This window comes from Carcharodon carcharias, chromosome 13 (genome assembly GCF_017639515.1).
Source record: "Carcharodon carcharias isolate sCarCar2 chromosome 13, sCarCar2.pri, whole genome shotgun sequence".
NCBI lineage: Eukaryota > Metazoa > Chordata > Chondrichthyes > Lamniformes > Lamnidae > Carcharodon > Carcharodon carcharias.
This window is the reverse complement of record NC_054479.1, coordinates 139,709,285-139,734,338: the sequence shown is the minus strand read 5'-3', so window position 1 is coordinate 139,734,338 and position 25,054 is coordinate 139,709,285. Positions and strand designations below refer to the sequence as shown.

General features: G+C 39.4%; 1 protein-coding gene across 4 annotated transcripts in view; it reads left to right on the top strand.

The window, feature by feature from the left end:
* upf2 (UPF2 regulator of nonsense mediated mRNA decay) overlaps window positions 1-25,054 on the top strand; it is a 147,821-nt gene that overhangs the window by 62,999 nt on the left and 59,768 nt on the right. For all 4 annotated transcript variants that reach the window (XM_041202154.1, XM_041202153.1, XM_041202152.1 and 1 more), the window contains exons 11-17: window positions 3,459-3,567; window positions 3,826-3,939; window positions 6,626-6,742; window positions 8,133-8,318; window positions 12,050-12,253; window positions 13,628-13,903; window positions 17,080-17,263. In XM_041202154.1, coding sequence (XP_041058088.1) covers window positions 3,459-3,567; window positions 3,826-3,939; window positions 6,626-6,742; window positions 8,133-8,318; window positions 12,050-12,253; window positions 13,628-13,903; window positions 17,080-17,263 — 1,190 coding nt within the window. The remainder of the gene's footprint in view (window positions 1-3,458; window positions 3,568-3,825; window positions 3,940-6,625; window positions 6,743-8,132; window positions 8,319-12,049; window positions 12,254-13,627; window positions 13,904-17,079; window positions 17,264-25,054) is intronic.

Genomic DNA, 25,054 nt, shown 5'->3' with positions numbered 1-25,054 from the left:
CACTTGCACTTCCCTCAATTTAGTCTACTGCATTCGTTGCTCTCAATGTGGTTTCCTCTACATTGGAGAGACCAAACGCAGACTGTTTGATCGCTTTGCAGAACAGCTTTAGTCTGTCCGCAATCATTACTCAGACCTCCCTGTCGCTTGCCATTTTAACACTCCATCCTGCTCTCATGCCCACATGTCCGTCCTTGGCTTGCTGCATTGTTCCAGTGAAGCTCAACTCAAACTGGAGGAACAGCACCTCATCTTCCGACCAGGCACTTTACAGCCTTCCGGTCTGAACATTGAGTTCAACAATTTTAGATCGTGAACTCTCTCCTCCATCCCCACCCCCTTTCCGATTCCCCCCCCCCTTTTTTTTCTCAATAATTTATATAGATTTTTCTTTTCCCACCTACTTCCATTATTTTTAAATGTATTTCCATCCGTTGTTTTATCTATACCTTTTAGTCTTTTTTGATTCCCTCACCCCACCCCACCCCCACTAGGGCTATCTGTATCTTGCTTTCTACCCTTAATTAGCACATACCTCAGATAATATCACTACCTTCAACACCTCTTTGTCCTTTTGTCTGTGACATCGTTTGGTTATCTCCACCTATCACTGGCCCTCTATCCAGCTCTACTTGTCCCACCCCCCTTAAACTAGCTTATATTTCACCTCTATTCTATTTTTACTTAGATCTGTTGAAGGGTCATTCGGACTCAAAACATTAACTGTGCTCCTCTCTGCAGATGCTGACAGACCTGCTGAGCCTTTACTTATGTCTGGCTTGTAATAGTTTATTGTTTCTTTTACAATTTCTATATGGAATGGATTTTACATATTCAATCCCAGGAGTTGGGGATGTGGATAAATTAAGATTGTTGGTTTTGAAAGATGGCAAAGTGAAGGTTGTTGTAGCGATCCGCCTGGGTTATAATAGATTGATGATTAACTACATAAAATGAGTGAAACCCTTGATTTTTTTAATATATTTTCTTGGGTATGTTATACCGTTAACTAATTTTTAGAATTAGTATTTTTAGAGGAGGGAAGAAGACTTGGACAGTACAGGCACAAATCATTTATTTATAACAAAAACAGAAAATGCTGGAAAGACAAAGTTAACGTTTCGGGTCCGTATGACTCTTCAGAGCTCTGAAGAAGAGTCATATGGACTCGAAACGTTAGCTCTTTTTTCTTTCTCTCCACAGATGCTGCCAGACCTGCTGAGTTTTTCCAGCATTTTCTGTCTTTGTTTCAGATTTCCTGTGTCTGCCGTATTTTGCTTTTATCATTTATTGGTAAACTTGATAGGTTGGTACTGTTTTGCCACTAGGGATTGAAGTGTCCTTAAAATGTCTTGGTCATCTGACTAGCCTGGTAACTATAAATTTGAAATTGTCTGGTTGTGAGAGTTGGTCAAAAGACCCTTTAACAACAAAAGTTAACTTGTGGTGCCAAAGTGGCTGTGAAAACTGCCAAACTTGTGTTCGTGACTGTCAAACTCAGCTCATTAGCAGGAGTAATGCTTTATGAGCACAGAGGGAAAACTGTTTAAAAATTGCAACACCAATATGTGGAGTTCAATTGTGTTCAGCAGAACTCAAAGCAGTGTGTTTGTACAACCCTCGTCATTTATACTGCCTTTTTTGGTCCAGGAAAACTGCCTACATTGGGAAAAGGCAGTAACCATTTACCATTACCATAGAAATTCGGTTACAAAGGCTGGTTAATTTGGACACCTCAGAAGTCATTTTATTCTGTCCATCCCAACCCACTGTCATTCACCCTGCAATACTGTTTTAATGTATTTGAATCACCCCAATACTAAATGTTAATTTCTAAAAAGACAGTCAAAAATTCAGTAGCAGTGATTCAGGAACTTGGAAATTGACCACAGCAGTTTCTGGCAGTTCTGAACAACATTCACAATCACATAGTTTGGACTTGTCAAGAAAAACAAAAATGCTTGAATTTTAATCCCAACCAAGATTATTTTTTTGAATTGTTATAAAAGCTTTTTTTCTGATGGTTGAAATTTATTTTTTTATGTTTGCAAGCACTTAGCAGTGACTTTTGAGTCAATATTGCTTACAAGTATCATGGTCTCCCTAAAATTTGGCAATATTCTTATACAATACCAGCATGTTGCAGAAATGAGCGGTACCGGTTAATCAAAAATGCTGGTTAACGAGGAGTTACCTTATTCCGGACACACAAGGTGCTGTTTTGTCTTTGAGGGGTTGAGAGCAGAGGGGAAGCAGTTGGACAGTCAAGGGCCCCAGCATAGCAGGACTTCACAGTAAAACCACCACAACTGAAGACCAAGCTGACACCATGACCTTCAGATGGCCTTTGCTCTGAACAGTATACCTTTGTTCAGGCATTATAACCAAAAATTTAATAATTTCATTGTAAAAATTAAGAGCAATTTCAGCAGATTTAGAATCTGCTGCTATTATTATTATTAGTATTTATTTTAAAGAATGCATTATCAGAACACAAAGTGGTTAGCTTTAAGAAAAAAAATCACACTGTCAGAAATTCCAGTTATGAAAGAATTGTGGTTGTCACAGTGCTGGATAACATACAGTTTACTGTAATTGCAATAAAACCTGATCTAAAATGATAACACTGGCATTAGTTGAAGCTCGCCTGGGAGCTAAACAAATGTTCCAGCCATTGCATATAGTGGGAAAATCACGTTCACGTATACACTCCTGCTTTATGCAGTACAACTGTAAAACTGCTTTTGACATTTGAAAGCTCCATATCTATAGACTTTCTATTCATCAATAGTGAAAATAAACTGGTTTCAAAGCAAAGCCGTAAACACATTTTTTGAATGTTCTGTATGTTTTGCTGCGTTGCTGTCAATAACCTGACTGCATATACGTGCCATGAACAACATTACTGGATAAGTTACCAGCAATTATTTGCAACACAAACTTCAAAGGTATAATAAAAGGAAAATTAGGTCCCTTTGAGCTAAGGGTGCTTGACTGGAGTAGATACATTTTGAGTTGCATCTGATGTGAACATACTTTTCGCCATAAGTCAACATTAATTATTTTATCTCCCATTGTTGACATCCCTTTTGAATTCACCCCAAAAAGGATTTAAATTTATATTAAAGGGACAAGCTAGAATTAACTGTTTTGTGATGGAGTTCGAACTAATAATTTAGGCGAGTGAATTTTTTATTGCCTTATTTGTTAAATCAATAACAATATGTTTTGCAGTCTATGTAATGTAATGATTAGGTCAATCTGGTTTCACTCTGGTGTAATAGTGCTCTGAATTTTTATTCTTGTGTTTTGCTGAAATTACATATTTAAAATAATGATTAAAGAGCGAGAATTGTATTTTATTGAAGTAATGTGTTTAATATTAATACAGAATAGCCTGTACCTGGTGTATAAAATGCTTCATGTGAGTTAATTATTTATTTAAAAACTTTCTTTAGGTTGGACCTGCTTCCATTTTATGCCCGTTTGGTTGGCACTTTATATCCATGTATGACTGATGTGGCAGAGGACCTATGTGCCATGTTAAAAGGAGACTTCCGATTCCATGTATGTTTTAGTTTCTTTTTGAGAGGATACTGCTGTGATTTCTTTTTGATGCAAGAGACCATTGTTACAAATTTATTTTGCTGTTGAAACCAAAGCAAGTTTGTGGTACTAGAATACAGTATATATGAACTTTAGCATAATGTACTGAATATTGTCGGTACCAGAAGACAATATATACATTTTGATACAAACATTCAAGTTGCTTGGGTGATTAGTATCCATATAAAGCTTGAATACATGTTGCATTGTATACTTCAGGTCAGGAAGAAGGACCAGATCAATATTGAAACTAAAAACAAAACTGTGCGGTTCATTGGGGAACTAACAAAGTTTAAAATGTTTTTGAAGAACGATTCACTTCATTGTCTAAAGGTCAGTTTGCAATGTGTTTTATCCTTATATATTTAGCCTTAAGCAGACCTGCGCGTGTTCTTCGATTGAACTGAAATCTTGTAGGATTATACATTTTCTGAGCATATCAACTTGTTTATGTAATGATGCCAATTTAGATCTATTATCTTAAGCTTACTTTGTCCTTGGACTGACACAGGTAGTAGGGGCAAAATTTGTGACATTCCTTAGGAAGTGTCAAACCCTGTACGATGTAAAGGTATGAAGGTGGAGCGATCAAGAAGTTTGCAGATGACACAAAAATTGGTCATGCCATAGATAGCGAGGAGGTTAGTTGGAGACTAAAAGGAGACTTCCGATTCCATGTATGTTTTAGTTTCTTTTTGAGAGGATACTGCTGTGATTTCTTTTTGATGCAGGAAGATATCAGTGGACTGGTCAGGTGGCAGAAAAGCGGCAAATGGAATTCAACCCAGAGAAGTGTGAGGTGATGCATTTGGGGAGGTCAAACAAGGCAAAGCATTACACGATGAATGGGAAGATACTGAGAGATGTAGAGGAAGTGAGAGACCTTGGTGTGAATACCCATAGATCCCTGAAAGTAGCAGGACAGGTTGATAAGGTGGTTAAGAAGGCATATGGAATCCTTTCTTTTATTAGCTGATGCATAGAATGTTAGAGCAGGGAGGTTATATAAAATATTAGTTAGGCCACAACTTGAGTACTGTATGCAGTTCTGGTCACCTTCTTACAGAAAGGATGTAATTGCACTAGAGAGGGTCCAGAGGAGATTTACCAGGATGTTACCAGGACTGGAAAATTGCAGCTATGAGGAAAGATTGAATAGGCTGGAGCTGTTCACTTTGGAACAGAGGAGGCTGAGGGGAGATTTGATTGAGATGTACAAAATTGTGAGGGGTCTGGGTAGAGTGGGTGGGAAGCTCCATTTTACTTTAGCAGAGAGGTCAGTGAGTAGGGGGCATAAATTTAAAGTGATTGGTAGAAAGATTAGCAGGGAGATGAGGAAAAAATGTTTTCACCCAGAGGGCAGTAGGGGTCTGGAACTCACTGCCTGAAAGGATTGAAAAGGCAGAAATCTCCAGCTCATTTAAGGGGTGTCTGGATATGCACCTCAAGTGCCGTAACCTACAGGCCCACCGACAAAATGCTGGAAAGTGGGATTAGGCTGGGCATTGGTGTGGACACGATGGGCAAAGTGACCTCTTTCTGTGCTGTAACTTTCTATGATTCTAAACCAGCTGCTCTGGCATTGCTATGGTCAAGGATCTTAAATAAAGGAACATGGATCATAGTTGACCCAAAATTCATATACCCCCATTTGCCCTTGATCTTTGGTTAACAAAAGTCTATCAAGCTCAGATTTAAAATTAACAATTAGTTGCATTTTGCAGAAGTGTGTTCTAAACATCTACCATCTTTTGTGTATAGAAGAGCTTCCTAATTTCACTCCTGAAAGGCCTGGCTCTAATTTTTAGACCATGCCCCCAAGTCCTAGACTTCTCAACCTGTGGAATTACTTTTTCTCTATCTACCCTACCTATTCCCTCAACATCTTGAAAACTTCAATCAAAATTGCCCCTTAAGCTTCTAACTTCCAGGGAATGCAACCTTGTTTTGTGTAATCTCTCCTAGCAACTTAACCATGGCTTTCAAATATCATTCTGGTGAAGCTATGCTATACTCCCTCTAAGACCAATAAATTCTTCCTAAGATGTGGTGCCCAGAGCTGTGCTCAGTACCCCAGGTGTTAACTAACCAGAGTATTGCATAACTGTAGCATAACTTCTACCTCCTTGTATTCTAGTCATCCAGATATAAATCCAGCATTCTATTAGACTTTTAAATTATTTTCTGTACTTGTTCATGGCCCTGGACCCCCCCCCCCGCCCCGTCTCTTTTCATCTCCAATATTTTGAGCTTTTCATCATTTCGAAGTACCTCTTTTAGATCGAAGTAAATGACCTCATATTTGCCTATGCTGGAACCCGTTTGCCACAGTCCTGTGCATTCATTTAACTGTAATTTTATGCTTCCAGCTCCATTGCTTATAATGCCACCTGTCCTTATGTCATCAGCAAACTTGGATATATGGTTTTCTATCCCATCATCTAAACCATTAACAAATAAAGTGCACAGCTGAGGTCCCAACATAGATACTTGTGGGGCACCATTAGTCATAGAGTACCTGTCCATTATCCCTATTCTCTTTCTCCTGCTGCTCAGCCTATTTCCTAACCAGGTGCGTAAGTTGCATTCAGTTCTGTGGGTTTCAACTTTAGCTGACAAGGTTGTAAGAGGGACTTTATCAAATGTCTTCTGGCTGTCCATATAAATAACATCCTTAGACATCCTTTGCCTGCTACTTTAATTATCTCTTCAAAACATTCAGTCAAGCTCGTGAGGCACAACTTATTCATTACAAATCCTTGCTGCTTCTCTGATCAGCTGAAAACTTTCATGGTGTTCATTCAATCTATCCTTAATTATAAACTCTCATAATTTCCTGACACTAGATGTTAGGCTAACTGGTCTATAGCTCCCTGCTTACCCCATCACCTTTCTTATCTAATTGTTTTGTAGTGATCATGTCGTAAATGTAACAGCTTTACATATAAAAAAAACAAAAATCAAAGACTTTTACTTGATGGGGAAAAAAGACCTATTTTTAATTCTCCCCTGTGAACAGATGCTCTTGGCTGACTTCTCTCACCACCATATTGAAATGGCCTGCACACTCCTGGAGACAACTGGCCGTTTTCTTTTCCGGTCACCTGAATCCCATTTGAGGACGAGTGTTCTTTTGGTAAGATTTGTACACTGAGAATGGACAAACCTGGAAAGTCATTTTTTAATTTGCTTTTGCTTACTCTTTCACTTGTTGTGGAAGGCACAGGTTGTATTTTCCTCTGATTTTTTTAGGTCTGGCGTTGAGCTGTTTCGAGTATGTGGTTAGGTGACCTGCAGCTATGGTGCTTTTGTAACTGGTTGTGCTGATGATGTTGGGTGGGTATATGGGGTGTTTTTTTTTTCTCTCTGCTTTCTAGATACTAAACTAAATTATTTTTAAATGTCCTAAACAACTCACAAGTTTAAGAAAGTGGCTTATGGCGAGATGTGCTGGATGACTTAAAATCCATTGTGTGTTCTTTGTGGTGTTGACCATAAGGATTGGAAATTCCAAAACACCAAATGAAGTCAGCAGTCTGGATAGCTAAGACTATTAGCCTGCTCAAGCAAATTCTCAAAATACTGATATTGACTGCCAACATGAGGGTGTTTTGAAATAAAATGGTAAATTCTACTTTTTTAGATTCTTGTCAGTGGTTAACCATAATGGAGCAATGACAGTGCGCAGATAAGTTCAGGGTAGGCACTAGTCTTAGTATGTGGCTTGGTAGCTTAATCTTATGTCTGATTACGTTTGATAATATAATGGTTTTTTTTTACATGTTTTTAACTAGAGATCAGCAATGTTTGAATTAGAAATAAAATGTTCTCCCAGTTCTTGTACCCAGTGTTACCATCAAGCGTGGCTAACGTGCAGAGAAATTATGTTTCTACTCTGCCCCAAAGAAGTGGCTCATTCTTACCATTCAAAAAGTGAATTTTGAGTTTTTTGTACCAACCATCTTCATGGTGGCTGATTCAGTGTTGTAGACTTATTCTTGCTCTGGCCTGGGTTCAACATGCACAATTTCTCGATTTTGGATGATCTATTTGGCAGTTATACGACTTCTGCTTCATTGCTATAAAATGTATTTGTTCCCAAAATCCAGAGATGGAAGGATAGCCCCAGTCATTCAATACAAGATTGTCGAGGGACTTGACATGGCAGACACGGAGAGGTTGCTTCTGCTGGCTGGGGAATCTCAAACATGGCATGGTCTCAGGATAAGAGGTTGATCATTTAGGACTGAGATGAGGAGAATATTTGGAATTCCCTACCCCCAGAGAGTTGTTGATGCTCCAGCGTTGACTATATTTAAGACTAGCTAGTCAGATTTTGGGTGTCTCAGGGGATCGAGGGATATGGAGAGCGGGTGGGTAAGTGGAGCTGAAGCCCAAGGTCAGCTATGATCATATTGAATGATCTTCGGGCCATATGATGGCCTCCTGCTTCTATTTCTTATGTTCTTGTGAATATATGATGTATGTGCCAATAACGCTGACCAACTTCGATGCCCTCTTTTTAGGAGCAAATGATGCGTAAAAAGCAGGCAATGCACTTAGATGCTCGTTATGTTACAATGGTGGAAAATGCATACTATTACTGTAACCCACCACCTGTTGAGAAAACAGTGAGGAAGAAGCGCCCTCCCCTTCAGGAATATATCCGCAAACTTCTCTACAAGGACTTGTCCAAGGTCACAACTGAAAAGGTAAGTGCTCGTTAATTAAATTAATCATTCACTCCAGTAAAAGTATTCTTTTCCCAAAAGCAGGTTTACAAAAACTGCATACCGAGCACAAAGAAAGATGGTTATGATTGTTGAAGGCCAATTCTTTCAGCCCAAGGGCAACGCTGCAGGAGTTCTTTGGGCTAGTGTCATAGGCCCAGTTATCTTTAGCTGCTTCATCATAAGGTCAGAAGTGGGAATGTTTGCTGATGATTCCACAGTGTTCAGTTCCATTCGCAATTCATCAGATAATGCAGTAGCCTGTGCCGCATGCAGCAAGACCTGGACAACAGCCAGGCTTGTACTTATAACAGGCAAGTTACATTTGTACCACACAAAACACGAGACAATAACCTTCTTCAACAAGAAAGAAGAGAGAGAATCTGAGCACCTCTTCCTAACATTCAGTGGCACTACCATCGTCAAATCCCCCATTATCAACATCCTGGGGGATCAACATTGACTAGAAACTCAACTGTGCCACATAAATGCTGTAGCTGCAAGACCAGGACAGAGGATGAGAATTCAGTGTGAGTGGCTTGCCAAAGTCTGTCCACCACCCACAAGGCATAAGTCATGAGTATGAGGAATATCTCCACTTGCCTGGATGAGTTCAGCTCTAACAACACTCGAAGCACAACACCAACCAGGGCAAAGCAACCTGCTTGGTCAGTACCCTATCCACCACTGGGTGCACCATGGCTACAGTGTGTATCAACTACAAGTTGCGCTGCAACAACTTGCCAAAGCTCCTTTGACAGCACTTCCCAACCCTGCAAACTCTTATCACTTAGAAGAGCAATGGCATAAGGGAACAGCACCACCTTCACATTAACCTCCAAATCACACCATTCTGACCTGGGTACATACCACCATTCATTCGTTGTCGCTGGGTCCAAATCCCAGAACTCCCGACCGCACAGCCTGTGGAAGTACCTTCATTTCGCCTCCTGCAGCAATTCAAGCAGGCAGCTCACCACCACCTTTTCAAGGGCAATTAGGGATGGCAATAAACACTGACCTTGATTGAATCCTAAGAATGAACAAGTAATTTTTATTAAAAATGAAAACGTATTCTGTGTTGTTTCTACCAACATACCTGACATTACATTTATGTTGTTCGCTGGATTCTGTTATTTCAAAGACCAAGCTCCAATATTCCACCCTTAATGAGATTGATCTTATCCCAAACATGCTGCACGTATCCTAATTTGCAGAAATCCCTTTCACTAAACACCTCTATGCTCGTTGACATACATGGGCTCATGTTTTATCAAGCTTGATTTTAAAATTCTCATCTGCATGTTGAAATCTCTTCATAGCCTCACCCATTCCAATCTGCACCCCAGGGTGCGAGTGCTGTGAGTTCTGTGAACTTGGCAATGTGAACACTGTACATTCTCTGAACCTGGCTAACTAAACAGTGGTCACTCTGATAATGGGATCAGATCACTGTTGAATCTGCTAATTAGAAGCGCTATGCTTTGTCCTTTTGTTTTTGCATAACTGAACAGTGACACCATATTTAAGCTAGTGTGCTGTCTACAAATACACAGGCTAACTCTCAAAATACATTACATTTCACTTGTTATAACAGCATGAGTAGTACGAAATTAAAATCTGCTGCAGAAAGTTTTTTTCTGTCTTTTTTCCTACCTTTTCCCCCACCATCCCCTTATAATTTTCTTTTTTGAAAGGAATGTTTCTTAGATTTTATGTGCAGCCCCCGTAGACATCTCTCATGTGCAGCCCCCATAGACATCTCTCATGTGCTCATTCTTCATTTGTTAACAGACAGTGAATATCAGCAAGCCGACTACAGAAGGCTGAGCCTGATTGTGAGCTCAAATAAAGTGTACATGTCTGTCTCTCTCTGACCTAACTTACTTGCTTGTTCCAGGCTGAGCAAGTGCGACTGCCAGTTTGTCGAGCTCAGCAAGTTTTTTTTGATTGGACTGAACCTCTTGCACATACTTTAGTTTTTAAATAGGATGACCTAGTTAATGATAAGGATTGGGACCTTCCCATCCCTGACCTAGGGCTGCTGAGGCCAACTGCAGTGCTTCCATTGCTGCTCTAACTGAGATGTCCTATTTCCGTACATGTTGGGTATTGAACCTCGTTGACCTGTATGACAGATTCCAGGCCAGGCAGTGCATTTACCAACTGACCCTGTTAGAGAACATTGAAGAAATGTGTTTGTAAACTGAGTGCCAGAAATATTTCAAATATTTTCTCAACATTGTGATTGCTCCAGACTTTACACTTTATTAAATAGAGTGGCAAAAAGAAGCCATTAGTTTAATGCTAACTGCTTCTGAACTGCAGCTGATTTTCATAGTTTCTTCAACAAATAGCAACCGAGTCCTGATTACCCTGAAGCTGTAATATAGATATAAAACAGGCTCTCTCTTCAAATAAAAAAGGACAGTAATTTAGTGCTGGGTGTCTCAAAGTTGGAGCCTCACCAAAAATTATTGATTGTTTGAAGTTCTGTTACATTATAGCCATTAAATTTTATGACGTTAAAGGGAAGCAGCCAAATGTTCTTAGCATCAGAAATTTACACTGTGCATAACCTGATTTAATACTCCTGTTCTTATTTGACCTACTGTGAGCAATGCCAGGACAAGCCACTAGATGTATAATATGCCTCTAGTGTGCACCACCAAGACATCTTCTGTTGCCAAAAATGCAAAGCAATTTATTTTAAAAGATAACATATTTTAACTGGAATTGTTCTCCTTAGAGTAAAGGAAGTTAAAGTGAGATATAATAAGAGATTTCAGTAGAAAAGGGTGGTGAAAGCAGATTCAATAATAGTTTTCAGAAAGGAATTGACTCTACTTGAAAAATAAATATTTGCAGTATTATGAGGAAAGAGCAGGGGAGTGGGACTAACTGCTAGTTTTCTCTGACAGTTGGAACAGACACAATGGACTGAGTAGTCTCCTGTGCTTCTATGATAAGCCATTAAATATGGTATGCTTCTGACCTACAACTTGAAATTTAGAAACATTTTACATTGCACAATATTACCTGGCCAATCAGCCATGATCTATACCTCTGTTTATGTACCAAAATGTGCCAGTTTGACTTTTTCAAACTGCTGCTCCCTGCATGTTTGGTACTAATACTCTGTGGTGATTTGTTGTGTCATGTTTTCAAACTTAAAAAAAACACCTGGCTGAGAGGTACAGCATAATGATGCCATGTGTCATTGAACAGTGGGATTTAGTTTTGCCTGTTTATGCCCACATGGTGCATTCCTGATTTCAGTCTCTGTTGTGGCAAAGAGAGTGCCGCTGTTCCAAGACTATCTGCTTTTGCTGGTGACATAGGGAAAAATCCATAAGAGTTGAGTCATTTCCTTTCTCAAATAATTCTCTTGTAACACCTAATTGTTATCCTGAGTTGGAAGATCTTAGAAACAGGTTAATGTCATCCCAATTAGTGTCGGGTGATCTAATGCCATAGAAAATATATGCTAAGAAGTGGAGAAAGAGACAAGTGCAGGCCCAGTATGATATGTTCAATGTTTACACTTGTCTACCAGCAACACTATAAGACAAGGAAAAAGCAGTTTTAAATCTACAAATAAACAGTGACTTCTCTTTGCATATCAATTGTCATCATTGAAACTGAGGTGTGGAATAGAAGCAGACTGTGCATTGTACATTTAAAAAATACCTAACAATACCTCCATGTTGTAGGTGTTGAGACAGATGAGAAAGTTGGCATGGCATGATCCAGAGGTGAAGGAATATGTTATTAACTGCATGATCAACATCTGGAATGTCAAATACAACAGTATTCACTGTGTTGCAAATCTGTTGGCGGGATTAGTGCCATACCAAGAAGATGTGGGAATACATGTTGTAGATGGAGTGCTAGAAGACATCCGTCTGGGAATGGAGGTGATGAAATTTTACCTAAATTTTAAACAGTATAAAAAAGATTTTAAACAAATCTCTGTCTCTAAAATTAATGTTTGCAGAAACTGCTGCTATCTACATTTCCTAAAAAGCATAAGGTTTATCACAATTAAATGCAATTACAATAGGAACTTTTTTAAGGGGTGCAGATGATAATATTCCTTTTCTCTCCAAAATGTGCTGATTAATACTGGAATATGCTCCTACAACGTCCCTTTCATACATTGAGCAAGCAGCATTTCTTTATGTTGTGTCTACATTGGATGTTGGCAGGACATTTGATCACAGAAGGAAATTATAGCTGAGCCCAACCCTATCCACTAATGCAGTTACTAATAAGGAGCACATGATATCAGTCAAGAGCAAGAAACCTGTTTTTTGGTGGGGGGAGGCATGACACCATAAAAAGGAGCAGGAATAGACCTTAGGGCTTTTCGAACCTGCTCGATTATTCTATAAGATCATGACTGATTTGATCTTGACCTCGACTCTACTTCCTGCCTACTTGCCACAACTCTTGACTCCCCTATAGTTCAAAAATCTGTTCACTCAGCCTTGAATATATTCAATGTCTCAGCCTCTACAGCTCTCTGGAGCAGAGAATTCCAAAGATTCCCACAAGGACACCCAAGGCTCTCTATACTGCAGCATTCTGTAGCCTCTCCCTTTAATTAATATTTTGCTTTTTCTATTTTTCCTACCAAAGTGGATAACCTCATGTTTGCCCACATTATTCTCCAACTGCCAAATTTTTGCCTACTCACTTGATCTATCTATGTGCCTTTACAGACTCTTTGTGTTCTCAGAATTAGATTTCCCACCTCTCTCTGTATCATCAGCAAATTTGGTTGCGATACACTCGGTCCCTTCATCCAAGTCATTGACATAGATTGTAAATAGTTGAGGCCCCAGCACTGATTCCTGTGGCACCCCACTAGTTACAGTTTATCAACTTGGAAACGACCCATTTGTCCTGACTCCCTGCTTTCCGTTAGTTAGCCAATCCTCTATCCACGCTAATATATAACACCACAAGCTCTTACCTTGTGCAATAACTTTTTATGTAGCACCTCATCACCTTGCCTTTTGGAAATCCAAATACATTATATCTACTGGTTCCCCTTTGTCCATCCTTCTTGTTACATCCTCAAAGAATTCGAATGGGGTTTTCAACTTTGTAACCCAGTGGTGCTAATCAAATTGTAGCTTTGACTGAGAGCAAGTAACTCAGCACTGATAGGGGACCAAACCAAAGTTCAAAATATCCCCTTCCCTTAATTCTAGCAGTCACTGTTGCTTCTACCCATGGATTTTACAAATGTATACTTATAGTGATAAGCTGCCTTTGCTTTTCAGGTCAATCAACCTAAATTCAATCAGAGGCGCATCAGCAGTGTTAAGTTCCTTGGAGAATTGTACAATTATAGAATGGTGGAGTCTGCAGTCATCTTCCGAATTTTGTATTCCTTTATTACATTTGGTATAAGTGCTGATGGCAGTGCAACACCTCTGGACCCACCAGAACATTTATTTCGTATCCGACTGGTTTGCACGCTGCTGGACACTTGTGGGCAGTACTTTGACAGAGGCTCCAGCAAACGGAAGTTGGATTGTTTCCTTGTATATTTTCAGGTATTTTTTAAAAATGATTTTAAAGCAGTCCTTTCACAAGTTTGCTTAAAACTAGCAATAGAGTACATACATCTGGACGTATAATAACTTTTGAGTTAGTTATGCTGTCAAATTCCCACTTAATTGAGATCACTGAATTACATTGATTTGCTGTGGGGATAGTACCATGAAAACTCTTACGCTTGTTGCAAAAATACAATTTCCTCTAACTGTCAGCGAAATCATGGTAAATTCAACAATATATTTTGATTGTCTCAGCAATGCATATAGGAATGAGGGCAAAAAAATCAAACACCTGGTTACCCCAAAAACTCCAGGTGTGCAAGAATTTTGTGTGAATTGCACAAGTCTTTATAATGGTTACCTATTAAATGTCAGTTGAAATTTAAACAATTGAAGGGGAAGTTAAGTATATGTATTATAAAAGCTGGCTTTTGTATTCCTCCACACTGCATTAAGAATGCAAATATAAAATTCTTGTCGGGCAGGGGATAACTTTAGTTCATTTTATTCTCCAATTTCTAATAATCTATATTTTTAAACTTTTTCATGAAGAATATTTCTATCTCTGTTAAGGGTAAGCACCCAGTTGAATAAAGTTCAAAGAAAGACTCGACAAACATTTTTAAAACTGCATGTACTGGAAGACTGAGAACCAAGCCGCTACTTTGGTGAAATGGCCAAGTCAGATTGAAAGAAAATAGAGATCTGGTTTCTTACTGAAGTTTTGTTTGTATGTATAAAGATGGTGTTGTTAAAAATGAATGGGATTGTCAAGTTAACTGTGGCTGTATACCTTAACACTAAAAGCATGAATAGGAAGTGTCAGGCCATTTATACTTAAAAGTTAGAAATTGTAAAGGTGGCTGTTTTGGAGCATTTTTTTGGAGATGGCAGAGAAGTGTGCCTTGCCAAAGAAAGACTCAAAATCCTTGCTTTGATATAGCCACCTGACCATATCACAGAAGCATCTGTGTTTTGCACGCAAGAAATTTTGCAATTTCTATTGCGTAAGTAAGTACCTCTGCATAACAAGATTCCACAAATAGCAATGAGATAATTATCTTTAAACCTGCTTTTGGTTTTAGTAGTTGGAGGAGCTTTAGCTGAGACTCAGAACTGTCTGTTCTTCTAATGGTACCATGGGATCTCAATCTTGATTTGGTGGTGACACTCTTGACTCTGAGTCACAAGATCATGGGTTAAATTATCCCTCCACAGACATAAATAAAAGCATAAGAAGTAGGAGCAGGAGAAGCCATTCGGCCCATCGAGCGTTTTCCACCCATTCAATATAATCGTGGCTGATCTGATTATGGCCTTAACTCCATTTTCCTTCCTGTTTCCATAACCCTTGACTCCCTTATCAATCAAAAATCTGTCCAACTCTGAATATAGTCAATGACCCAGCCACCAGTGTTCTCTGTGGAAGAGAATCCCAAAGATTAACAACCCTCTGAAAGAAGAAATTCCTCCTCATTTCTGTTTTAACAGGAGAGCCCTTATTCTGAAACTGTCCCCCCGCCAAGTTCTGGATTCCCCACAAGAGGAAACAACCTCGCAGCATCCATTCTGTCAAGCCCTCTCAGAATCCCATAAATCCTTGAAGGGGATTAAACAAAGAACTTCATGAATGGGGTCTTTCTGAAATATCTTATTACAATAAGATATAAACAAGTATATAGTTGGAGTACTTTTTGTCAGCCATAGTTGTTGTCAGCCATAGTTGTTATCTAACGCCGAACACATTTTAGTCATCACAGCTGTTCATTCTTGAACATTTAACAGCAAAAATATTTCAAGCATGCTGCAGCTCCTACACCTTGAATTTGACATTTTGCAATCAGTTAAGTGAGGGAGAATTATTGAGAGGATAGTGATTACATAATCTAGACAGACTCCTAATTGCAATACTGAGTGAGTGCTACACTGTTGGAGATGTCATGTTTCAGATGAGATGTCAAACCAAAGCCATGTTTGTCCCCTCAGTTAGACATACAAGTTTCCATATCAGTATATGAAGAAGAGCAAGTGAGTTCTCCCTGTTTCCTGGCCAATATTATCCCTTAACCAACATCACTAAAAGTAGATTATCTGGCCAGCTATCTCATGCTGTTTCTGGAAGCTCCCTGAGTGTAATTGGCTACCTGTACTTTGTTTTCCTTACATTACAACAGTGACTACAATTCAAAAATACTTCAGTGCCTGTGAAGCTTTGGGATGTCTGAGCTCATGCTGGGTGCTACACAAATGCACATTATTTCTTTAATATCAATCTGAATCGGCAGACTGGAGATTATGTGCTCACGTTCAGAGTTATGTTTAAACCCACAACTTTCTGACACAGGCAGAAGTGCTAAACACTGAACCGAACCCTGCTAACTGAACACTTAGACGCTGATGCCTGAACAAATAAATGTCATAAGTACGCAGAGTAACAAAAGGGTGTTTTAAGCAACCAGATGGCAAAAGTGGAGGCTAAAAAGCATGGCAGTTGTCAGTCTGACTGATCAAAGTTGCCCTGCTCTCTGGTCCCTGTAGGACAGCAATTCTATTTGCACTTACATGCACTTCCTTCTTGATGTCTGCTAAAATTGGAAAGGATAGGGATAGGGGTATGTGCTGTTTAGTTATACTGATGGCAGATAAGTTTTTCAGCTGCTTCAAGGTATCACTGTTTTTGAATGTGATCAGAAAAGGAGTTAGTTGCATCTTTCAATAAAAAGGTGGATTTCCAAAAAGCCTGCAAAGTGGCACCATTTATGGAGACAGATAGGTTACTATGACTGGATAATGTGTTTGTATATAGTTTGTATGAATAACAGTGTAAGTCACCTAGTGAACGGCTCCAATCTCTCATTTAATCCCTTCCCAGTAATTTTGCAACACTTGTTTTGTTCTCTGCAGCACATTTACACCTTGTCCAATTTATTACATCTTTTTTTCCTGATATTCTAATTAATATAGTATGGTTAACTTTATTAATTTCAATACCTTAACAAAAGGTATTGGGATAATTGAGTGTAATCTCAATGGGATTCCATTATTTATTTCATGTAGCTACTGTTAGTTTCTTTTTTAACAATAAGGCCTTTTATTTCATATTTATTGGAATTATGATCACTTAATTTCTGTATATACTAACAAACTAGAGCCTTCTGTTTATGCATCTGTAGCGTTATATCTGGTGGAAGAAGAGTTTAGATGTGTGGACGAAAGATCACCCATTCCCTATTGATGTCGACTACATGATTAGTGACATACTTGAGCTTCTTCGACCAAAGATGAAATTCTGTGGCTCCCTTGAAGAGGCCATCAAACAAGTTCAGGAACTCGAGCGCGAGTTCTTAATTAAGCTAGGTGAGGAATGGCTCAATTTATATGTGATGGTTTAGCAACGTATATTCGTTTTTTCACTGCATTTCAACCATTAGTATACCGTAAAGCAAATGTTGTGTTGACTGCTAATCAAAGCTATAAACACGAAATAAAGAAGCAAATATTCTACTAGAATATCAACTAGTTTCTGGTGAAATAGTTTTGGTTTCTTGTGCATCCTCTGCATATCATTGAAGTAAAGCCTGTACTCTGGTTAGAAAAGAAACCACAAGGACAAGTCCCTTTGGAACATTTATCAAGTGGGAACAGTCCCCGTTTATCTGCAACAACTATAGAAGGTGCATGAAAGAAAAGCAGGTGCAAGTGAATGACCTGGAAAGACTCTTTTCCCCCATTTGCCCTACTGCTTTCTGTGGAGGCATTGGTTGTCTGAGATATTGGGGTTATTCTCCTTGGAGTAAAGAAAGCTAAGAGGAAATTTGATAGAGCTGTTTAAAATGACGAGTTTAGGCAGAGTTTTATCACACTGTCTGTTGCCAAAGCATTTAACCTTTTAAGTTGAAATTAAGTGATGGTGCAAAAAAAATTGTAATTGGTGATTTGCTTTTGCACTATACTTGTATGTTCAAAATGGCGTATGACTCATATACTCTATGTAATGCTAAGCTACTTGAGCAGAAAAATATGTATACTCTTTCCATGTTTCAAACTTGTCAATCTGAAATAAAGAGACAAATTATTTCCTGTTGCTGAAGGGTCAGTAAACAGAGGAAATCGATTTAGGGTGATTGGCAGACATGTGGAAAAGCGTTATCGTGCAACAAGTGATTAAGGTTTGGAATGCACTGTTTGTGACAGGGTGATACAGATTCAATAGTGGCCTTCAAAAAGGAATTTAATAAAGCCTTGAAGGAGAAGAAAATTGCAGTAATATGGGAAAAAAGCAGAGGAGTGGGACTCTCTGGATTGCTCTTCGAAAGAGCTAATGGAGACGTGATGGGGCAAATAGCTACCTTCTGTGTAGGATTCACAGTTCCTTCATTTCACTTCCCTGTACCTCTGCCCCAAAACTTTCCACTGTATTAATCTGGAAGATAAATGCATTTCAAGAATGTTTTTGGACCCTCTGGCTTTCCTTAAACTTGTATTTTCTGTTCATTCTAGACTTAACTATTGCACCATACTTGTGGCTGCCCTCCCATCTTCTTTCCTCCATAAATGTAAGCTTATTTAAAATTCTGTTGCAGCCATGTTCTTGCCTGCATCAAGTGCTGTTCACCCATAACCACCGTGCTCAAAAACCTGCGTTGGTTCCCCATCTGGCAACAATTCAGTTTTAAAATTTGCATCCTTGTTCTCAAATCCCCCCATGGTCTGCTGCTCCCGATCTCCATAATCTCCTCCAGCCCTACAACCCTTTGAAATTTTTGTAGTTCCCCCATTCTAGTTTCTTGCACATCCCCAATTTTAATTGCTCCACAATCTGCAGCCGTGCTTTCTGCTGCCAAGGCCCTTAGCTCTGGAATACTTGCCCAGACCTCTCAGCTGTCTACCTTTCTTTTCTCCTTTAAAGCACTCCTTAAAACCTACCCCATCTGCTTTGATATTTCCTTTCATTGCTCGGTGTCAAATTTTGTTTGGCAACACTTCTCTGAAGCAGCTTGGGACGTTTTATTATAATAATGGTACTATGTAAATGCCATTGTTCTCTTAATGTCCACACGTTCAGCTAGATTTATGGAAGGAACCGTGGCTGATTTTTCTCCACAGTATCCCATGGGCGTTGAGGTTGCTTAAAGAGTGCCCCTGGAACTGCTATCTTAACATCTATTGGGGAATAACCGTGGAATCTTATGACACCTAAGGCTCAGATAATCACTGTCTTAACAAGATGAATCATTGGCAAAACCCATATTTTCTTAAATAATAAACCAGATGATAGGCTGAGTTGCAGTAATGCTTTGGCCTGAATGTCTTCTGTAGGAGGAAGAAAAATATCTATATTCCAGTGGATACCAGGTGGAAGTTTATTTTAGTGGATAAAACTTGTGCTAAATATTCTGGCGTGGGTGGATATGCGTCAGTATTTAGTGGGAGAAATTTATTTGCATAGTGCTGTGAATAAATTTCTCCCACTTAAGAGTTTAACAAACTGGAATGATGCTGAATGATCTGGTAGTAATGTGCTTGTACGTCATTGTTAATTTTGACACTTTGTAAATGCTAAGAGCTTAGTTTTCAAAGGGCTTTTGTTCTTTGTCTCATGGATTTAGGAAGGAGGGGTAGAATTGTCCCAGATAACAATTACTGCAATGTTCCAGTGAAGCTCAACGCAAACTGGAGGAACAGCACCTCATCTTCCGACTAGGCACTTCAGCCTTCTGGACTGAATATTGAGTTCAACAACTTTATATCATGAACTCTCTCCTCCATCCCCATCCCCTTTCCGATCCCCCTTTTTTCCAATAATTTATGTAGATTTTTCTTTTCCCACCTATTTGCATTATTTTTAAATGTATTTCCATCTATTGTTTTATCTCTACCTTTTAGCCTATTTCGATCCCTTCCCCCCACCCTACCCCCACTAGGGCTATCTGTACCTTGCTCGTCCTGCTTTCTACCCTTAATGTCACCGATTAGCACATTTCTTAGCTAATATCACCACCGTCAACACCTCTTTGTCCTTTTGTCTATGACATCTTTTGGCAATCTCCACCTATCACTGACTCTCTATTCAGCTCTACATGTCCCATCCCCCCCTAAAACCAGCTTATATTTCACCTCTCTTCTATTTTTCCTTAGTTCTGTTGAAGAGTCATACGGACTCGAAACGTTAACTGTAATCCTCTCCGCAGATGCTGTCAGACCTGCTGAGTTTTTCTAAGTATTTTTATTTTTGTTTTTGTCTTCAGTTACAATGATTGACAAGCCTATCACTAACTGATACTATATCCAAGATATTGCATTTATGGTATAGCAAGAAGTGAGTTAAATACTTGGAATTTTTGCCACACCAGACTATATTTTGGATAGTTTATAGTTGGATGTCTTAATTTGCTGAGAGGTCATTTGACTTTTTTTTCCTATTTGCCTTGGAATTAGCTCCTTTCGTTATTAATTTTAAAATAAAGGGACAATTACTTCCTTTAAAAAAAACAAATTTGGGAACTAATTGGCTGTTACTTTTCATATCAGTAACAATTTCCTAAAGAAAACCTTTGCATTCCAAGCATTTTTAAGTGTAGGAAATTTGTTCCCTTCAGCAAACAGACATTGGTAAACTATATGAGTATCCTTTGGGAATTTTTTAAATATAAAACAGTTCTTCCTTCCGACCTTACCCTTCCTCTTTCCTGCATATCACCATTCCTAACTAAAATTAGACCAGAAATAGTATAAATCTCAATTATTAGTCATGTATTGAAATAGCTAAATTCAAGTTATTTCTGAACTCCAAGATTAAGTTATCCTGCTGGAATAATTTTTCTTAATGTGTACATTTTATTCAATGTGATACAGGGCTGTATTTAGGGTAATAAATTTAGCTAATAGTTTGCCAAATATTGAACCAGTTTATCCGATGTCCTAATGTTTTTCAGTTAACTTTTGAATAAACTCCTTTTAATTTCCAAGCATGGTGAAGAGACATTAACTCCCAAAGCCACTCGTTTTGGGAACTTGTGCCCTAAAATAATTTGACACAGATAACTGGGAAATTTTACATCCATATTTGTCAATTGACCTTCAGGTTCCTTGACACTTACTCCCTTTAATACCTCCTGTAAGGTTTGATTTTAATTTTTTGGCTTTGAATTTAGAGTTTAGTGAATATAATTCCTGATATGTTCATGAAAACTTAACGATTACAGCTGAAGAATCTATGTTCTTGTTTTTGAATCAGCAAATTCATATTAATTGTTAAATTTAGATGTATAAGTACAGCAGGATAAGTACACCAGATCACCCAGAATGCACATTAATTAAATGTTTAGAAGATGACCACTTCAAAGTTGGTATTACTAAGTTGCTGCTGCTATAGGTCACTGAAATGTGACAACTGACCATCTGTTTTTTTGGATGAGACAATAAATTGAGGCCCTGCCTGCCTGAGATCCCATGGCTCTATTTTGAAGATAATCATTGGAGTTATAGCCAGTGTTGTGGCCAATATCTATCCAATATTTATCAATCCTTCATATATCACACTAAGTGGATTATATGGCTATTATCATGTTGCTGTTTGGGGAGCTTGCTGTGTTCAAATTGATTGTCGGGTTTCCTGCAATACAACAATGACAACACTTCAGAGGTACTTCATTAGCTGTAAGGTGCTTTGTCCTGAGGTCATGAAAGGCCCTATTAAAAAAAAGCAAGCTATTTTTTATCTTTTGTAGCCTACAGTTGTTTTAACAAGAATCGTAAGTCTTCAGACTTTTACATGTGATAAGCTATTACTTGATTATATTGATAAAGCAATTTCTTTTTCTCCTGTAATGAATATTATTACAGGTTTAACCAAATTGTACACTTGCACTGCTGTTCAAATCTTGTGTCTTGATTTTGGGGCTCTGAGTCTTCACTGTGATGGACACAAGGAAAAAAACCGTGTTATGGCACAGCTAATGTAAATGCTGAGTTGTTCGAATCCCAGAGGGAAACTTGAGACAACTATTTTTCCAATTTGTATGTTTCGAGATGTGGCTTTGAATTCAGTACTAATAAGACCACCAAGCCTTACAGGTTTTACAAAATTAGATTACACATTTATTAATAAGAGAAATGATTTTTAGGAACATACATGTGTCTACAAATTACTACTATAATAACTTCTAAATCCCCTAATTAGCCTGACTTCTAGCTACACTTCCGACAAGGCAACACTAAGACACACAAATTTTAAGAGACCAGGCAAAGAAACATGATAAAAGCAAAATACTGCACATGCTAGAAATCTGAAACAAAAACAAAAATACCTGGAAAGACTCAGCAGGTCTGACAGCATCTGCGGAGAGGAATACAGTTGATGTTTCGAGTCCGAATGACTCTTCATCAGAACTAAGGAAATAGAGAAATGAGGTGAAATATAAGCTGGTAGAGGGGGAGTGGGACAGGTGGATAGGGGGCCAGTGTTAGGTGGAGACAAAGAAGAGATTGCCAAAGATGTCATAGACAAAAGGACAAAGGGGTGTTGATGGTGGTGATATTATCTAAGGAATGTGCTAATGGGGACATTAAGGGTAGCAAGCAGGACAAGCTAGTGGCAGATGGCCCTAGTGGAGGTGGGGTGGGGGTAAGGGATTGAAATAGGCTACAAGATGGAGATAAATCAATAGATTGAAATAAATTGAAAAATAAGTGGGAAAAGAAATATATATTTTTTTAAAATTATAAATTATTGGAAAAGGGGGGATCGGAAAGGGGTGGGGATGGAGGAGAGAGTTCATGATGTAAAATTGTTGAACTCAATATTAAGTCCGGAAGGCTGTAAAGTGCCTAGTCGGAAGATGAGGTGCTGTTCCTCCAACCTGCGTTGAGCTTCACTGGAACATTGCAGCAGGCCAAGGACGGACATGTGGGCAAGAGAGCAGGGTGGTGCGTTGAAATGGCAGGCAACATAGGTCTGAGTCATGCCTGCGGACAGACCGAAGGTGTTCGGCAAAGCGGTCATCCAGTCTGTGTTTGGTCTCTCCAATGTAAAGGAGACTACATTGGGAGCAGCGAATGTAATAGACTAAAGGGAAGTGCAAGTGAAGCGCTGATTCACTTGAAAGGAGTGTTTGGGCTCTTGGACAGTGAGGAGGGGGGGGAAGTAAAGGGGCAGGTGTTCCACCTTCTGCAGTTGCTTGGGAAGATGCCATAGGAGGGGGTTGAGGTGTAGGGGGTGATGGAGGAGTGGAGCAGGGTTTCCCAAAGGGAACGATTCCTGCGGAAAGCCGGCGGGGGTGGGGGGGCGGGGGGATGGAAGATGTGTATGGTACCCTGAACAATCCAAAGTGAGATTTCTTAACTTCAGTTTGTTGTAGACAACAGCTTGAGATGTAGATGCTGAAGGCTTTTCACACTTATTAGATCTTAAAATGCCTAAACCTTATACACAGTCTTTGCTCCTCTGTACTTATTTTCCCCTTTGAATGCACGTCCCATTGTTTCACTATGTCTTTGGACCTCCCTGATCTTAAAAATCTCTCATAGTACTAATTTTACCAGTAATCTTTGGGAAAAATAAACACATTGCTTCTGAACTTCACCTGGCTAGGTGACACATTTCACCCCTCCTTTGAAAACAATCTAGTCTAGTTTATTTTTAATTCCTCTCTGGCCACGGGGGAGGTGCCAGAGGACTGGAAAACAGCTAATGTGGCTCCGCTATTTTAGAACGGTTGTAGAGATAAGGCAGTGAACTACAGACCAGTGAGTCTCACGTCAGTGGTAGGGAAACTATTGGAGAAATTTCTGAAGAGGCAAGGTTTGATCAGGGATAGTCAGCATGGCTTTGTCAGAGGGAGGTCATGCCTAACAAATTTGATTGAATTTTTTGAGGAGGTGACCAGGTTGATGTAGTTTATATGGATTTCAGCGAAGCCTTTGACAAGGTCCCATACAGGAGACTTTTAAAGAAGGCAAAGGGACACGGGATACAGGGTAATTTGATAAAGTGGATTCAAAATTGGCTTAGTTGTAGGAGACAGAGGGTGATGACAGCTGGATGCTTTAGTGACTGGAAGCCAGTGTCCAGTGGCATACCACAGGGATCTGTACTCGGTCCCCTATTATTTGTCATTTATATAAATGACATAGATGACTCTGTGGGGGGTAGGATTAGTAAGTTTGCGGATGACACAAAGATTGGCCGGGTGATTAACAGTGAGGTTGAGTGTCTTGGGCTACAGGAAGATATAGATGGGATGGTCAAATGGGCAGATAAGTGGCAGATGGAATTTAACCCTGTAAAGTATGAAGTGATACACTTTGGAAGGAGTAATTTGACAAGGAAGTATTCAATGAACGTCATGGCACTAGGAAGTTCTGAGGAACAAAGGGACCTTGGAGTGTGTGTCCATTGATCTCTGAAGGTGGAGGAGCATGTTAGTGGGGTGGTGAAAAAGGCATATGGGACACTTACCTTTATCAATCAAGGTACAAATTGCAAAAGTAAGGAGGTCATGTTGGAGTTGTATAGAACATTGGTGAGGCCACAGCTGGAGTACTGTGTGCAGTTCTGGTCGCCACATTATAGGAAGGGTGTGATTGCATTGGAGAGGGTGCAGAGGAGATTCACCAAGATGTTGCCTGGGATAAAACATTTAAGTTATGAAGAGAGGTTGGATAGACTTTGGTTGTTTTCACTGGAGTAGAGAAGACTGAGGGGTGACCTGCTCGAGGTGTACAAGATTATGAGAGGCATGGACAGGGCTGTTCCCCTTAGTTGAAGGGTCAGTCACGAGGGGGCATAAGTTCAAGGTGAGGGGCAGGAGGTTTAGGGGGGATGTGAGGAAAACCTTTTTACCCAGAGGGTGGTGACGGTCTGGAATGCGCTGCCTGGGAGGGTGGTGGAGGCGGGTTGCCTCACATCCTTTAAAAAGTACCTGGATGAGCACTTGGCACGACATAACATTCAAGGCAATGGGCCAAGTGCTGGTAAATGCGATTAGGTAGGTAAGTCAGGTGTTTTTCATGTGTTGGTGCAGACTCAATGGGCCAAAGGGCCTCTTCTGCACTGTAATTCTGTGATTCAAAAATGCAAACATCCTTTTACACCTTACGTTCTAAACTTCCCCCACGTTTACATACTTAACATTTCAAACCCAGCTT